Below are 17,594 nucleotides of genomic sequence, written 5' to 3'. Positions count from 1 at the left end.
AGACCAGACCTAAACCAAAGGAAAATATGTTACAAGATGTGAAAAATTATGTTTGCAGACATTTACCATCAAATCTGACTGATCTTAAGCATGTGCCAAATGTTCAGTCTCTAGATGAAAGCCTTATAAAAGCTTTTGTTTTTCAAAATTTAGGATTTATTTTCTTCCACTTTACAATAATGGACTACTTTATGTTTCTCTGTTGCATAAAATGTCGATCAGGTTAAATGAACGTAGCGTTCCAACACGCTAAATTTGGGCAAGTTCCACCTTTGATAGGGTCAAAAATAATAGCGTCATTGTTGTAAATCACCACCAGGAGGCAGTAAAAGCTAAAATAAAATATTTTAGATGCTTCTGCTTTCATGCTCCATCCATCCATCCATCCATCCATTCATCCATCCATCCATCCATCCATCCATCCATTCATACACAAAAACTACAAAGGTAATGATTACCAGCTGTTTTATCAATAGTAATCAAAGATATTTGTTCTGACTTAAATATCATGTGTCATGTTTAAGCCCACATGTACACCTACATGCTGGAGAAGACACGTCTAGTTCACCTACCGCCTCAGCAACATAACTTCCGGATCTTCTATCTGATGGCTGAAGGCCTTTCCCCAGAGGACAAGAGTGCACTTTATCTCAATAATATCCTGGCTCATAGGTATGTTGTGTAATAAGAATACTGAATTAAAGTGGTAATTAAAAGAGACAAATGGTTCTTGCGGTCTTGATAACAAAGCTGTGGGGATGTAAAATCTGAATATAGTTTGAAAACCTTCAAGTCCAGTTTTATCCTCATCATGCATTATGCAGCTCTACAGGTTTACAACCTAAATACAACCCCCCCCCACCATAATAATTTATCATACATATGTAGTTTCTCCTATCTATATTTAAATTTATGTTCAGACTTTTTTTCTGACTGCCAAAGCATTTAATAAAGTTGCTCCCTTATGTCTTTCTTTCACTAGGTATCTTACTAGACCAACTCCAGGAGAGAGCCCTCCTGTAGCCCCAGCTTCTGCCCAGAGCAGGGAGGATCTGGCTGCAGTCAAACAAGCCCTGCGAGCCCTGGGCTTCAACAAACAGGTCATTGATCTGCAAGATCTGCTTGGTCAAGGTTGTAGATAGACGTACAGTAAAAGTTTAAATTTCACTCTCCCTGAAGTCACATGTCCCTGACAGGTACATCCCAATAAAATAGAACATCGTTGAAAAGTTCATTTGAGTGCTTCACTTCAAATAGTGAAGCTTATATGTTATGTTTCACAAAAAAAATTTAAAACAGAAATTTCGGGCTACCAAAAAGTATGCCTATGTAATGTTCATTATCCTTTGAATGCAGTTGTAATTTCTGTGGCATCCTTCTTTCTGGAGGGTGTGTGCTGGACAACTGTTAGGTTCCTGTCCCATGAATGTGTAAGCCATAAGAGAAACATTTCACAGTTAATAGAATACTAAATGCATACTTACTATACAATCAATCTAAATGCTATATGAGTTTTACTCTTTAAATTGAACTGCTAAAATAAATTCACTTTTCAATTCTAATTTATTGAGATAAGAAGATGTTGCTGCAGTTATTCTCCAAGGTGCAACAGAGTTTGTATGTTTCTTAGTCCAGCAGGCATAAAGGTGCCCAGGTTGTAACTGACTTTTGGTCAATCTGTCCAATTTATTTATTATATATTCAAATTATTTAAATTATTTAAAATTTAAGACCAAAATAATTACAGTGACTTGGGGTATATGAAACTGACTAATGCAGCTTAAACAAGGATTGCCCACACAAACATAAATAGCTGGTAGATGAGAGGACATTGAAAACGTGGAAGGTTTTAAGACACCTCATTCAAAAAGTACTTAACCAACCATTTATGCAAAGCTCTGAAATGTGTCTAAATGCAAGAAAATGCAAGAAATTAAGAAAACTTAACATATGTGCCTTTAGTGTGCATTGCTACTGTTTGTCCTGTGCACCACTAGCTGTGTTCCCACACCATTATCAGGTTCTATTTTTAGACACCCATTTAGCATTTATCAGCAGTGGGTGACCATCATCTCACCTTTTAATCCAGCAGCAGCCAATACACATGGGATGGCGCAAGGGATAGATGAATACAGCAACGGATGGTGGTGTTATCATAGGACACTACCATCCAACTGGATAAGACTGCAAGGTGGGGGTAGAGGAGTGTTAGTAGAAGTGATGGACCCCCCATTGGTCTCTGTCTATGTTCTCATCAAGAGACGACTCCCAGTCCAGACCCAAGGGTCAATCGTCATTAAAGCTCCCTATATCACTGCTTTGCTCTCCTTCTCTCTTCTTCTTCTCCTCTGTGCACATGAGGGGAAGGAGGAGGTGGCAGTCGCTCTGTGTATAGGGTGTCAGACAGAGACAGCTCCAATATCCTGCACTGACAGAGTGCACACGCAGACATATATTCACACACGCTCACGAGCACACACCCTCCAACTCAGACTTCCCCCCCACCTCCGAGATTCAGAGGGAAGCGTAAAATGGGGTTTTCCATGAGGTGTCCTCTGTTGAAGGGCACAGAGTGAGGGACAGAGTGACAGGGGAGAGGAGTGGGAGGAGAAAAAGCAGACACTTGTTTTTTTCAAATTGCTACATGTTATGATGTTATTTTCCTTTTATTCCTGTTTCAAGAAATTCAGCACCATTGCATGTGAGTTAGCTTTTTTCAACACCCAATTGTTTCAGATCATCTGACAAATTGTAATAAAGCAAGATAATTTATAAAAATAAAACATCTTAATCCCCAAAACTGGATATGCTGCAGACTGATGCAATGGAGTGAGACATTTATTAAGGTGTGTCAGTTACATTTTGTGGGAAACTGATAGCATTTAAGAAGAACATCACATATACTCACAGTCAAACAAGGTGGGCCATTTAAAAGAGCTTCATAGCACTAGTTATTGTATAGGGTGGCACAACCACTTATTACATTGGGTCTAGTTTGAACCGATTTTTTTGCTTGCTAAAAAGTATTCATATTTACTCTGGTTATCTGTGTGTAATAATACATTAAATAAAGTATTTTTGTACAACTACTTTCTGTCAATTAAGCAAACTTCAGAGATTGTTATAAATAAGCAAATTAGCCACAATTGTAACTAGTTTAAAAAATCTGCTTCGTTCTCGATCTCACTCTGACTTGCAATTACTTTTGCAAGCTCTTTAAAATGCTAATTAAACAATCTTAATTTTATGTATGAAAAAGTTTGTACATACACAGGGATTTTCTGTACTAATATACATTAAGCTGTCTAGGAATTTGTGTCCTTCATTTCTTTTTACTTTCATTAACATTTTTTAGAAGTATTGAAGACATTCATTCCAGGATTTGTAGTTCTGCTCTGTGCTTAAATAGAAGTAAACTAGGCTTCTTTACTTGTTTCTTGAAGACATTTCACCTCTCATTCAAAAGGCTTCTTCAGTTGTAAGTTATCAGTATAATCACACTAATGTGACCATTAAGGCCAGATTAGTCACTTGCCCTTCCCTCCATTAGCTTTAAAGTTTGGTCCATTGTCATCTGACAATCCAAACATGTCCCTAAGGATGGCAACACGTGGGTTGTTTTGTTCTCAATGGCTGCAAAACCACCTGGCGAGACGAGTCAAGGCTGCACTGTAGTTGTTAGAAGCATGAAATCCAAAACCACCTTCTCTATTTAGTGTTGGTGTTTAACATAAATGGTTTCTTTTCAGGACTCTCCTTTGTCTTAGAGAACAAAATGAACTACTGACTCTTTACCCAGTGAGCTAGTTCTTGAGGTGGCCCATCGTTTTGTGCACCACTAACAACCCAAACCTTGATCTAAATCGTAGGTAGAGCCAGTGAACCATGTGTCCAAAATGAGCCATTAGTGACTTCAGTAATTGTTCTGATCACAACCTATAAGCCCGTTACTTCAAACCAATGTCAGAACTGAGGAAGCCTTATTAATGAGAGCCAAAACGTCTTCTAAAAAACAGGAGAAAAGGTCCAGCTGACTTCTACTTAAGCACTTAGGTTTCTCCAATGTAGAGGTCTGAACATTCTCTCAACACCTGGCATCAGGTGTGTAATTGATTAAATGGGAAAATAAAACAAACACCATGTAGCACATTGTGGAAATCCTCAAGTTAAAGGATTACAATGTTGGTGCAGACCATTACCATCATGTTTGCAATAAATAATGTTTGTTTTCTGCATCTCATGTGGTGTAGATAGATGAAGGTTAGATCACAGCTGTTTTTTTTCTAAAACAAAATGTAAAATTTGAACATTTTGTTTGCTTTTTACTCTATTATCTCTCAGTTTTCTCTAATTACATACTTTTTCCCTTTCTTTCATTTTCTCATCTAGGAGGTTGACTCTGTGTTCACGCTGCTTTCTGCTGTTCTCCATATTGGGGACCTACGTTTCACTGCCCTCACAGAAGCCAATTCCGCCTTTCTTTCTGACCTGCAGCTGCTGGAGAGAGGTCAGTGCCTCCATCATGGCTGGGCCCTCATCTCCAAATTTTTACTAAAATGTTACCGGGGAAAGTGGAGCCCATCATGCTTCCATGTCATCTTTATCCTGTCGTCTTTGTTCATCTCTCACTTTTCCCCTAGAATGTCTGATTTAGAAATACCTAGGTGCTAGACAGTCACATGTTTGGCAACCAGCAGCAAACAGTCTGAAAGAGCAAGTCTGAGGCACACTTCTTTCGTTTGGAGTTGCTCTTTTTTGCTTAATTTTGTCATTAGGCACTCATTCCATGTGCTCCTGCGACCCCTGACCCTTTGAAAAGTGATAAACAACAACGTCATTGCCCAGACTGGAAACAGTCAGCCGTTGTCAGGGAAACGTGAAGTCATGGCTGGTGATGTCAGGAAAGGGTCTCAGGGTTTGCTGTCACCTGTTTGTGCCGCTTGTTTATGGATTCTGCTCACGAGTCCAATAATGACTAATCGCTGCCAGCACTTCCCATCAGTTGAGCAGGAATCAGCTGTAGCAGAGTTCAGCTTGTGCTGTCAGCGTGACATCATCATCAGAGCACACTTGGTTCTGGGAGGTTATCAGCATTACCTTTCAGATACTCCATCATGGTTTAATGGTGTTATTTTTCAGGTTTTCGTCATGTTGTTTACTCTTCCTGATGTTTTTCTCTCTCCCTTCCTTTTCCCAGTTGCTGGATTGTTGCAGGTTTCCGCTAATGATTTAAGCACTGCCCTCACCTCTGACGTTCAGTACATCAAAGGTATTGACCTAACAACCTTCACCAATACTTTATTCAGGTTTTTATTTTTGTGCAAAGAATTACCCTCACCACTGAAGAAACGTCGTTAACTCAGGCATAACACTATGGCCATCTCTCTAATACTGAGCAAGTCCCTTTGTAGGACTTAAAACCTCTGAGCAGTTTTGAACAAGTTCTGGAGTTCCCGGGGCATCAATTACTGATCATCATAATATTTGATAAATTCTTGGGTGGGGTTTATGTGGATGATTCATGTTTTTGGAGTATTGAATTCAGGTGAACTCCCTGGAACCGAATGTGATACTGTTTTTCTGGGAAGGAGAGAACAGCTAAGGCGTAGTTTGATTTGTCTGCAAAACGTTTAGGTAGGTGGTAAATGTTACAATAACACCCACTTGATCCAGGATGATCTTTAGAGAAAATACCAGAATCAGATTTATCAGCCATGATTGTGTTCACAAGCAAGGAATTGACTTTGGTTTCACGTGCTCACATCATACAGGCATTAAGTATTAATATATTGTATAAAGGGCAATTTAGATTGACCAATCAACCTAACAGGCATGTCTTTGGACTGTGGGAGGAAGCCGGAGTACCTGGTGAGAACCCGCGCATGCACGGGGAGAACATGCAAACTCCATGCAGAAAGACCCTGGGAATCAAACCCAGGACCTTCTTGCTGCAAGGCAACAGTGCTACCAACTGCGTCACCGTGCAGGCCCTCAAAGTATACAATTAACAGAAATAAGCTGTTGTAATCAATCTAAACTAGTTTTACTTTTTATGTACTTTGAACATCATATGCACCCTTACTTGAAAAGATCTGAAATTAAAGACTTTACAGAAATGCAACTTTAATTCTAAATGTGCCAGAAATTGTAATTTTTGGTCCTTTCTACCTCAGGTGATGTGATTACGAGACGCCACACTGTAGAGATGGCAGAGCAGTACAGGGACCAGCTCGCTAAATCCATCTACGGGCGCCTCTTCTACTATCTGGTCAACAGCATCAACGAATACCTTCATGGACAGGATGACAGTGCTGGGTATGTGCTATGTGTGTTTATACTCACCATCACCCAAAAAATCCCCAGCTGTTGGCTCCTGCCCATCTCATTCACTATCACCGAAGTATACATCTGTCATCTGCACACAAATAGTTGCGTTTCCAAGCCCCCTAAAGTTTTATTGTGGAGTGAAGGTTCGTAATACTTTACATGCATGACATGGATGTTTAGGAATGCACAATGAAATGCAAACAGAAAATTAACAAGCAGACACACCCAAGGTCCATAATGCTTGAAGGTCTTACAAAAACACACTCAAACACAAAAACGCATAAACACTCCCAGGGGGAAGTCATGGGATCCTCGGTGTTGGTGTTGTGGAGACCTTTCACACCCTTACAAAAAACCCACAGTGCATCTCCTGGAATGTGTTTTTGCTTTGCCTTGTTTACATACATGCCATTAAATATAATAAATTAGTCAACATTAGTCACATTCATGCCACTCCCTTTCTTTCTGTTGCTGCATGTACACCCTCACCAGCTTTACTGCTGGTGTAGCATCACACCAGACTCACACTGATCCTGAAAATTAAACTTAGTGCTATAATGAATATCTTTTGTATGTTTTTTACTTGCTTTATTTTTTCAGTGACCCTGCCATGGAAATTGGGATCTTGGACGTGTTTGGGTTTGAAGAATTTCAAAGAAATGCATTTGAACAGGTGAGAGGGGGTTTTCCTTTGAGATTTTCGCAATTCAAAAATAAATTGTATAACTCTTGCCTGAAATAGGGTCCCTGTAGCTGAGCTGAGCTGAAGAACAATTTGTGATCTTGTTATCTTAGTCAAATTGTTGAAATATTTGGAGCTCTTAGCTTTTCAAGTCTGAACATTTTTTGTATAATTGTAATGAATGAGCTGAGGTCTGTGGCTGACTGTGGCGTGATTTTCAGCTGTCCTCAGATGAACTGATCACTGACACAATGACCATCTATGTTCCACATGTAGGCAGTCTCTCTCAAACCAGTCTCTCTCTCTCCCTCTCTTTTGCTTTCTGTCTCAGCGGTTGTTATGAGATGGTAATTATGTTTTTAGAAAAATATTTTGTCCAAGAACCAACACATAACAGTAAAACCAAAAGCACAATCACTTTTTGCAAAAACACAACATTTCAGCGAACATTAAAAAAACACAACAGAATAATGGAAACATTGCCCAGAACCTGAAGGTCAAAGAAGCGTTAAACGGCTTAATAATTAGTTCTCAATTTAAGGTGATGATAAACATAGGTTTGCTTGATATTTCTCTCCACACCAGATTGTTTTTACCTCCTTTGAAAAGTAAAAATAAGAAAAACCCTGAAAACTTTAGAAAGACAGCAACATTTCAGGGAACTCAACGGTAAAACACAAAACATTGGAAGTGCAGTTTATTTATTTGAGATGAGACTGATCCCAATTTAGTGGCTTATTTCTGATCTATGGTTTTTTTTTGTAAATCTTTCACCTACTGATATAATTTTCGTCCAATTTTATTAGCTCTGTAAGAACTATAAATAAGAAGACGTAAAGGCGGTGATCCTTACAAACAAAAGCACAGTCTCTAAACTTGATGGTTATTTTCTTTTCAGTGCAGAAATACTGAACAAGAGTCACATTTTTCACGCATTTTATCGTACAACCACAAAAGCAGCAACCCAGCGGACCCAGTGCTCCATCCTCCATGTCACCTTACATGCCTGTATTCCTGCTCCCTTTCAGTGCTTATCTTAATACTTCTCGAGTGCACTAGCAGCACACAGATGCAGAAGTTTGTTTTTTTTCATCAATACCATGGAAATTACTACACATGGTAAATGATTGCTTCTCAGCCCAGTAACAATAGTCCCACTGGTTCTTGTTCTGGTGATTAAATCCGTGATTTAAAACTTTGACTTGTCTGAGCACAACACTTTCTCCCAAGGTTTCTCTGAATCATTTGGGTGTTCACCATGAAACCTAAAATGGGCCTGTAAATGTCTTTTCTATAGAATGGAGATGTAAGACTTCGCCCCTTTACAGCAGTGTGTTACCATAAACATTCTTGGTGAAAGCGGTCCAACTACCTACATTTAATTAACAACCTGAGTAGCTCCGGAGTAGCTGCTGGCTGATCCTTCACCTTTCTCATGATCATCCTCATTTGAGCCAAGATCTTGCATTGAACTCCACACTGAGCGTGGCTGATGGTCATTTTATCTGTCTTCCATTTGCCAATAATCCCTCAAACAGCTGTCATTCCAACCTTGTGTAGATCTATTGTCCTATCTCTGATTTCATTTGACAGTTCTTTTGTCTGTCCATGGTGGTGAGAAGTTTGGAACTGAAGATATTGATTCTGTGGACTGATGTGTTTTATACAGAAATATTAAGGCCAGGAGTATCTGTAAATGATAAATGGATTGATTTCGGTTCAACATTGGCTCATAATCTTTGGCTTACTCTTAAAAGGAAGCTTTACCTTTTGTGTTTCTGTGTGACTATAGTCCATATTGCTCAAGTGATCTTGTACTAAAGGCAAACAGTTTTTGCCTTGCTGTTGAAGCCTCGTGTGACAGTGTTTGTTTTTGTCTGCACGGCAGTAGGATAAGTGGCTTTACTCATCTGGATGCAAGCCAACCCAAGCGGAAGCAAGGGTTTTGTGCAGCTCTTTCTTTGCAGGTCATGGAAAGTGCCAGATTAACTAAGGTACATGGGAGACAATCAAAAGCAATAAAATTAGAGGAATTATCAATGGCAATTTAAACTCTTGATTCAGGGCTGCGACTTGGTATCATCACACAATTTAACCCAGTTACAGAGGAGAAGATGGGAGGAGGAACGTATCGATCAACAAACATCTCATATTGCTCTCATATTGTAGATATGGCACATAGCTGATATACAAGCTCTGACATGTTTATATTCGCATACGTATACACGCAAACCGAAACTCGAAACACACTACCCATGCATGGAATGATCAGAGTTATTAGAGCTTGTTAATTAGAACTGTTTGTCGGGCTGTGTTGTACCTGCTCAGCACTTTGCTAATGAGCTAACTCAATCAACCACCTGCTGAGACTAAGCTTTTAATGGGCTAGACTCACTGGGTGATAAACAATAGACAAGAACAAAGAAAACAAAAACACAACTGTGACCCTCTGCTCCAAGAAACATTACACCTGTTTCTTAGAATATGGGGGTGAAACCCAAAATTTGGGTCATGCCAGCGTGGTTGCACTTTTAGTCGAGAGAGGAATAAAAGATTAGCCCAGCAAAAGTGTCTTTTAGACTCAAGGTTCTCAAACTGTGGTACTGGGGTAACCTAATTAACAGGCAAAGAGATGAGTTGTTGAAGCAAACTGATCTTTGGTTTAAATAAATTATAAAAATAGAAATGCAAATAGTGCACCAAGATCTACCGCTAACTTAATTGTGTTCCTCTGAGATCAGAATATAAATTCGGGAATGACCTGGAATCCAATTTAACTGTGTTCCAGTCACTAGACGAAACTGGTGGGAAATGTGAATTACTGTGCATTCTCTAATAAACGTAGTATAGCGCTAGGTTTGTAAAAACAAATTGAGACGCAAATCCTCAGAAGTACAAATAAATGCCTTTGATAGTATTTATTTCTACATTTTACCATGCAGCAGACATATTGGACTTTGACTTTGGGATCCGTGGGAAATGTCCAACTTTAACATTTGGAATTTGACTTCAGGGGACTTCCTGTCTAATTTAAATACTTTAGCTCCTGAGTGTAAACCAATGGCATAATAAATTCATATTCTTCAATTGAATAAACAGGTCCCAACTGATAAGACCTATTGCTTTGTATTTTCAAACTTTACTTACACTATCCCTGCATGAAGTTCACAACATACGTATTGTAATCTCATAAACCCATGGACAGGGATAATCAGTTTTCAGATATAATATGTCTCATGTTTTTATTTGCATGTCTGAACATGAAAATGACTGCAGAAAATGAAGGCATTAGTTTTCTTAATGCAAAAAAAAAAACATTTCTCTATAGCACTAAAGTGTTATGAGCTCATCTTCAGAGTGCAATGCTGTAAGCCTAATTTATGATTGAAAAAGACGTTTACCATTCCCAGTGCTTGTTGTAAACTGCTCAGACTGTGCTGCATGTTGTCATCACTGGGTTTCACTAGCTCTAAAACGGCAAGTGATAATAAATTCAGTAACTTCATACAGGTTTTATGTATTCCGAGTGGCTCCCGTTAAAGATGCTGGCCGCTGATGACCTTTGATAAACTGTTTAAGAGGTATATATTTCTCAAAAAGGAATTGAAATAAATAATTCAAATTGATCTTTTGCTGCCTAAAAGGGGACTAACGTCTGATCACAACGAAAATTGTATAGTTTTCAGGCTGGTTAGGCCCTCCTCGATAATTCTGATGTAAATAGACAAGCCTAACAATGGCCATTCAAACCTGGCATTAAAATCCATGCTGAGTGATCAGATCACAGTTACTCCCTTTCCATGCAACTAAACACTGAGTGTTGTCTCAGAGTGATCTGCTGGCATGTGTGCCAGTGACGTGAGTATAAACATCACATCAACAGTTTTACCAATGTTTTTGTAATATCCAAGATACATTAAATTAAAGGTCCTGGGTTCGACTCTTGGCCGGGGGACTTTCTGCACGGTGTTTGCAAATTCTCCCCGTGCATGCGTGGGTTCTCACTGGGTACTTCGGCTTCCTCCCACAGTCCAAAAACATGACTGTTAGGTTAATTTGTCTCTCTACATTGTCCATAGGTGTGAATGAGTGTGTGCATGGTTGTTTGTCCTGTGTGTCTCTGTGTTGCCCTGCGATGGACTGGCGACCTGTCCAGGTTGTACCCTGCCCCTCACCTGTAGACTGCTGGAGATAGACACCAGCTTCCCCGTGACCCACAATGGAATAAGCGGTAAATAAGACGTACAAACGAACGTTAAATTGCTTGAACTAGGTTATTATTCCAACATCACCAGGATTACACTAAGTCACATTTTTGTGGAATCATTTAGGCTACAAAGATTTTGATAAGCTTAATTCAAATTTTTCATATCTTCACAGATATAGTATAAAAGCAGTAAAGGATAATAAAAAATTGAAACTTTACAAGGCTCAGCATCAGTGCACAGTCACTAAAGACTTTAATCCATAATAAAACACTATAGCCCTGATCTTCAAAGATGCCAAATAGGGAGCACTAAATTGCTTGAACAAAAGAAAGACAATTGCACGTGCAGTTATTGGGCGTGTTACGTGCAATTTTTAGACACAGCTTGTTTACTGTGTTGCTCAACGCAACTTGCAATGGTTGCAGCTTAAAAATTGGCCAATCAATATTAACAATAAAAAAGACAAATATGTCTGTTAATTAATTAGTCTGTTAGAGGTTTGCCTCCCTGGAACTTGCAATTCTTTTTAGAGACTCGCTGTGTTATTTTTATTTTGAGAGTATATGTTTGAAGAGTTCGGAGTTTGTCTAAATGAAATATTTGCAACATAAAGATAGATTGTGGTAGGAGTTGGCAATCTGTATGTTATAGCTTTGCTAATTTTAAAACATAGCTTCACATCACTGTCCTACAAAGAATTGAAATCAAACATTTATGTACATAAAAATACAATATTTTCTATTGATTTTACTAAATTTGTTTTGTTTGTTTTGACAATATTTTAACAATGTACAACGTGTTGTACATTGTTTCAATTGTTGTTTGGTGACATGAAATTATTTTTTACTGTATAAACCCTCCCATGGCATAAGTTCACATTTAAACAACATAATCAAACTGATCCAGCTCCGATTGCTCTGCAATGACACAATGTTACTGTCAATAATGCAATGTGTTTTGTTTAGTGACAAGGCTAAAGCCTACATGTTTTCACCACTTGGAATAGGCTGCCTTAAAATGGTGATTTTTCACCTGCTAAAAAGTGATTTTAGCATACAGTTTGCAAATGAAGGCTTGAATCTACCTTATAATGTCTTTATTTTTTTCCTATTAATTATATTACCAACATCGCATCACAGTGGGTCCTTTACATGATGTGCAATTACAGTTAACAGGCTGTGCGCACTTGATCAGTTAGGTGCGCCCCTCTGCATGATCAGGTTTGTGCGTGTTCAGCAGATGATCTCCCTGACAGCAATGGCTTGCTGGAATGACCCAGACACAAAAAAAAGGATTGCGTGGAATTTTATCATAGGACACATGTCATGACTTTAGTTTGTGATTGGCTCCAAATCATAGCTTAGATAATCCTACATAGAATCCACTATTCTCATATATTTTTATTATTTTTTATTTTTGACAACCCAAAGATTCTCTCTCCCTGTTATCTATCATTCTATCTGTGCCTCCTTCTGGCCACAGTGACAGCAGACATTTTTGCATGCCAGTTAGCACCTGCATTGCAAACGTGCTAGATGCAAAAACTGCACCCGCAATCCGTTTCAGGTTTGAAAAATCACATTGCGGGTGGTAAATTCAATTCAATTCAAAGATACTTTATTGATCCCCGAGGGGAAATTAGAATTCCAGTACAACCCATCCAAACATACATCATGACACAAGACAAGGGGGGGACGGATCACCGAGGCTTTGCTGCCCACTCACAGGCGCTGCCCTTGCTAGATGAGAAAAGAGGCCACATTCGGTAAGTAGAGGGAAAGAAAATCATATTTCACACTTTATCCTTAGCAGGATACAGTTTGAGATTGCAAAAAACCTCAGCACAAAGAAGCAACAAGTTGACAAAACAGGATTATATTTGCATATCCTCCTCCCATAAATTTGCTCGTTTGGGTCATTATCATATGTTTTGCATATTAATGACGGCACACGCGCTAAAAGGTTTGTACCCGCTGTTCCACTGATTTTACACACATAATCCGAGTAGCACCACGTTTGTAGATCACTTTTGCGGTTGCAAACAAGTTTGCATGTGGTTTTATACACGCAAACCTTTTTCAAGATCAGGCACTAAAGCTTTGTTACCTTACGTACATTTAGTTGTGTAAAAGTGCCTGACAACCCTTCACTATAGATGTACATACCACATACATTTATTATAAGGTGATAGCAGTAGCTGCAATCAGGTTAAAAAAATTATAAAAATAAGCTACATAGTACAGAACAAAATGAACTCAGCCATATAGTATCCCAATATCCACTGATCAATAAAAGCTGAACTTGTCAGGGAAAACTTATTTCTCTGATCTTGATTCCTGCAAGTTTCCTTATCTTTACAGGATAGGACTATTTAGTTGTCTGGATTAGCTGACAGCAGTGTTAGTTTGAACAATACTGTTTACAGGATTTTAACTAGGAGCCATTTAGGTAACTGTTGCTTCAATGGAGTCATGTCAGGTCAGTGGGTGATACATCCCTGTTTCTCAGGACAGATTGGGGTTAGACTCAAACGTATCCAGATACAAAAATCCTGGATGACCTTCGCATGCAGTTTGAAGAAAACGGTCCACAATGCATTTCAGGTGTGTTTCCACATGTATTTAGTTCTGTCCAGACATAGCTGAATTGCATAGGATGGATATTTGTGCCATGTGTTAGTAGGGCTTACGTCCAGACTTTTGGTGCGTTAGAAAAAAGTCAAGTTTTAACAATTTAGCAAATAAATAAAAAATAAAACATTAATTCTGGCTTTTTGGCAAACCTGTTAAGCTACCAAACTGAGACCTAACTGTTTAAATCAACACCTTGCATTAACAAGTAATGCTTCAAACATTAGCTTTTAAAACATATTTTATTTGTTTGAGTGGCATAATAATACTTTGTGAAAAAGCTGAAGCTACCACTCTAAATCCAATGTAGTAAAGTGACACACTTGAGTCTTTTCTTCCACAGGAAAGATTTTAGTTGCTCACTTTGTCTTTAAAATATTGGACCAGCTGACAGGAAGGCTCCTTAAAAGTGTACACAATCCCCACTGTGGCCCTTTTAATGGCTAATTTCACATTTGCTGTGTTACATGAGTAGTCACTTTATATCTGGCCCATTGACTGCCACAGCAGGTTATGTTTGAGGTTGTATTTGTTCCTTTGTTTACTTTCAAAACACTGAACAGCCTGTCTCAGAGGGCCTACACAGTGTGTGCTGAGAGACTGTACGTGTTTACCGTGTTCTCTGTGTGCATTCCAGCTGTGCGTGAACATGACCAACCAACGGCTGAGGCTGTATGTCTCTGAGGTGCTCTTCCAGCAGGAGCAGGCTGAGTGTCTGCAGGAGGGTATCACCATGGAGATCCCCCTCTCCAGCAACAGCCACGTCGCCGTGCTGGACTTTTTCCTTCAGGTTGGATTTTCTTCTGGTTTTGACCAGTCTCCTCCAGTTCGGTCCCTGCTGATATGATTCAAGATTTCAAAACTCTTAAGTGTCCTTGCTCTGAGAAAAATAAAGTCACTTGTTTAAATTCATTGTTTAGATATTTCATAACCTTAGAAAGTTAATTTTCCCTTTCTGCTTTAAAAAAATAAATACTATTGTCTTTTTTTCTGAATATGGTTAAAATCATTTGGAAAAACATATTCATTGCTTTGGGGTAAATCTGTGACAATTTATTTTCATATCAGCATCGACCCAAAAGAACCACTGAAGCAAAGGGTGGCACTGAAGGGGGACTCTTCTGTAGGGATCAACAGAAATGTCAAAAGGAATAATGTATCACAGAATCAAATGTGCTTTGTAAATATGACCAAAATAAATAACGTGAACACGTTTGTTTCTGCTCCAGAGGCCTCAGGGACTATTGTATGTGCTGGATGAAGAGAGTCAGAGCTTACGGCCCGCAGAACAGACCCTTTACAAGAGGCTGTCCGCCCAGCTGGACTCTAGTTCAATTTGTGGGCTTTCACTCACCATGAAGGATGGCAATGGCAACCCTCCGCCCAATGACCAGGGCCCAGCTTTTACTGTCAGCCACTATGCAGGACAGGTCTGTCTGTTTTAATGAAGAATGTCCACACCAGTCAGTTATATCATTATGACCACTGACAAGTGTGTCCATCTAAGTAAAAGTTAAAATTATTTTAACCTAGACCTTTAAACACAACAACAGGACAAAGTTTTCCTTCCTCAATGTCAGCTTAGGAATTAGTAAAAGGATATGTTAATTACTTTAGTATTAATAGTCCAGTAATCCTGTTTAGTCTGAACTATTTTGCTGGAAAATACAAAATTAGTCAGCTGGTCACCATGGTATGGCAAAAAATGTTAGTGAAATAATTTCATTTCTATTGTACTCGCCATATCAAGTAGACACTACAGAGAAAGTTGATAAAAAATGGAAAACATAAATACTATCCAGCCTCTTGAGATGGTTGCTAAGATACATCGTGGCAGATTTTTTCTGGCAGATAGAAGTCTCTAAAGAGTAATTCATTGCCAGTCCTCTCTACTTTATGCGTAACCAAGAAGCCTGTGTGGTGTAAATTTCAACATCAATGGCTGATGCCAAGCATAAAGCAAATAAAAAAAGCAGAAGATGAAAGACAATAACGGAGAGACCGGCTCTGGGTCATTTCGGCCCATCTCCAATTTGTACCCTCATTTAGTACCCGTGTATTGTCATTTCTTACCCTTCTACGTCCATTTTGTGTCTGTAAACAAACTCTTTCTTACCCTTAAACATAATCTGTTGGAAACAGTTTAGCAATTTCAATTCAGATTCTATAAAATTTTAATTAAGAAATCCATGGTACAGATCCAAACTGGATAGTCTTATGCTTTGAGAAACCTGAAAGAATAAGTTGCTGTTACTTCTGTTAGTCTAATGAAGGACGGACTTCAGGCTTTATTATCTGCAGGGGAGTAAATAGATTTTCTCACAAAATATTCTTTGTTATTAATGTTCATTTATTAAAATAGAATTATTAAATTTAAATACAACAGTTCAACAGTTCCTTTGCTTAATAAAGAAATTTTATTAACCAATAAAAATAGCAATAATTAAGATTAGCCAGGAACTACTACTTATTTCTGATATTTTGGTTGGTGCCTCTTTGAAAATGAATATTTAAATTTAGTTACATTTAGTGAAACTGCTTTTATTGTCAGATCAACTAATTAATGCAAGCAGACATTATATATATATATTTCATTATAGGTTTAACATGTATTCCCACTTCTGCCTCTGGCTTATTTCATATGAGGTAACTGTGAACAAAGGCAACTAGTGCCATGAAATCTAAAAGAAATAGCTAAAAATAAATGTTGCATACCTTATGTTTACTTTATGTTGCAAATAGTTTTAAAGGTGAATAATATAAAGGAAAGTAACTGTATGGTTTGTTCGCTCTGACAGATTTCATATGACCTCACTGGATCTCTGACCAAAAACAAGGACTCCTTCCCTCAGAATCTTCTGCTTACAGTAAAAAGTAAGTACCCCATACATAATAAGCATATGAGCACAATGGTGGCGTCAGAGCTGAAGTGAACACAAAGATGCACTCTTGTTTAAAATTGCAGAACACAAACCCACCCCTTGTCTTAGTTCAGTTATATGTCTATGTGTGTCCTGTAGCCAATATGCAGCAGACACGTCTGTGTGTATATTGTCTAAATAGGCTGCCAGATGTCGGGTGTTGTGGCTTGCAGGACACAGGCAGCCGTTGTGTGACTGCCAGCTTAGTCTTGCGTCCAGCAACCTAATTGCTATAATTTCCATGATGAGGCTAATCTTCTAAAGGCTAGCCCTTCACTCATGCTTGGCTGGTATTCCTCTGTCTGACAAGTCGATTCAGCGCTGCCTTTTATCCCCATATAGCCACAAACTTGTTTTCCTATGTGGACTGCTCTCGAGAACAAAAATTGTGGTGTGTATTTTGATTACAGCATCATGTTGTATGCATACTTTTTTTTTCCTTCTTAGCACTGATGAATTTTCTTTACAAGTTTACATCATTTGGTGCAACACAATGCAAGGCACCTTTAACAGGATCAAGAGTAGATCATGAGACCGTAGAGAGTTCAATCCTGGATCTAGAGGACAAGGTCAGTGTAAATCTTTTCAAGATTAAAAAAAAACTCCTGTTGTCCTTTAACAAAATACTTTCTTCTCTAAATAATACATAGAAAGCATCACAAGTCCAAGTCCAATTTTATTAGCTTTTACTTTTTCTTGAACTTAAAAGAATTTCATTTGTTCATTATTGCAGTCCACATAGTCCAGTTTTTGGCATTTAGAAGCAGCTCCAGCATTGAAATTATACTGATTCTGTCATCCAAGGGGACAGAACCTTGCTCCTGAA

General features: G+C 38.6%; 1 protein-coding gene across 7 annotated transcripts in view; it reads left to right on the top strand.

Annotated features, from left to right (window-relative positions):
* Positions 1-17,594, top strand: part of myo16 (myosin XVI) — a 166,435-nt gene that overhangs the window by 99,450 nt on the left and 49,391 nt on the right. For all 7 annotated transcript variants that reach the window (XR_007038984.1, XR_007038985.1, XM_047370409.1 and 4 more), the window contains exons 16-24: positions 525-672; positions 983-1,100; positions 4,390-4,507; positions 5,198-5,269; positions 6,174-6,315; positions 6,928-7,000; positions 14,485-14,637; positions 15,077-15,277; positions 16,646-16,721. Coding sequence is in view for 5 of the 7 variants with exons in the window: in XM_047370409.1 (XP_047226365.1) it covers positions 525-672; positions 983-1,100; positions 4,390-4,507; positions 5,198-5,269; positions 6,174-6,315; positions 6,928-7,000; positions 14,485-14,637; positions 15,077-15,277; positions 16,646-16,721 (1,101 nt within the window). In the remaining 2 variants the exon portion in view is untranslated. The remainder of the gene's footprint in view (positions 1-524; positions 673-982; positions 1,101-4,389; positions 4,508-5,197; positions 5,270-6,173; positions 6,316-6,927; positions 7,001-14,484; positions 14,638-15,076; positions 15,278-16,645; positions 16,722-17,594) is intronic.

The sequence above is a fragment of the Girardinichthys multiradiatus genome, chromosome 7, assembly GCF_021462225.1.
Source record: "Girardinichthys multiradiatus isolate DD_20200921_A chromosome 7, DD_fGirMul_XY1, whole genome shotgun sequence".
Classification (NCBI taxonomy): domain Eukaryota; kingdom Metazoa; phylum Chordata; class Actinopteri; order Cyprinodontiformes; family Goodeidae; genus Girardinichthys; species Girardinichthys multiradiatus.
The sequence above is the reverse complement of the archived record's forward strand: the minus strand, read 5'-3'. Positions and strand labels throughout refer to the sequence as shown.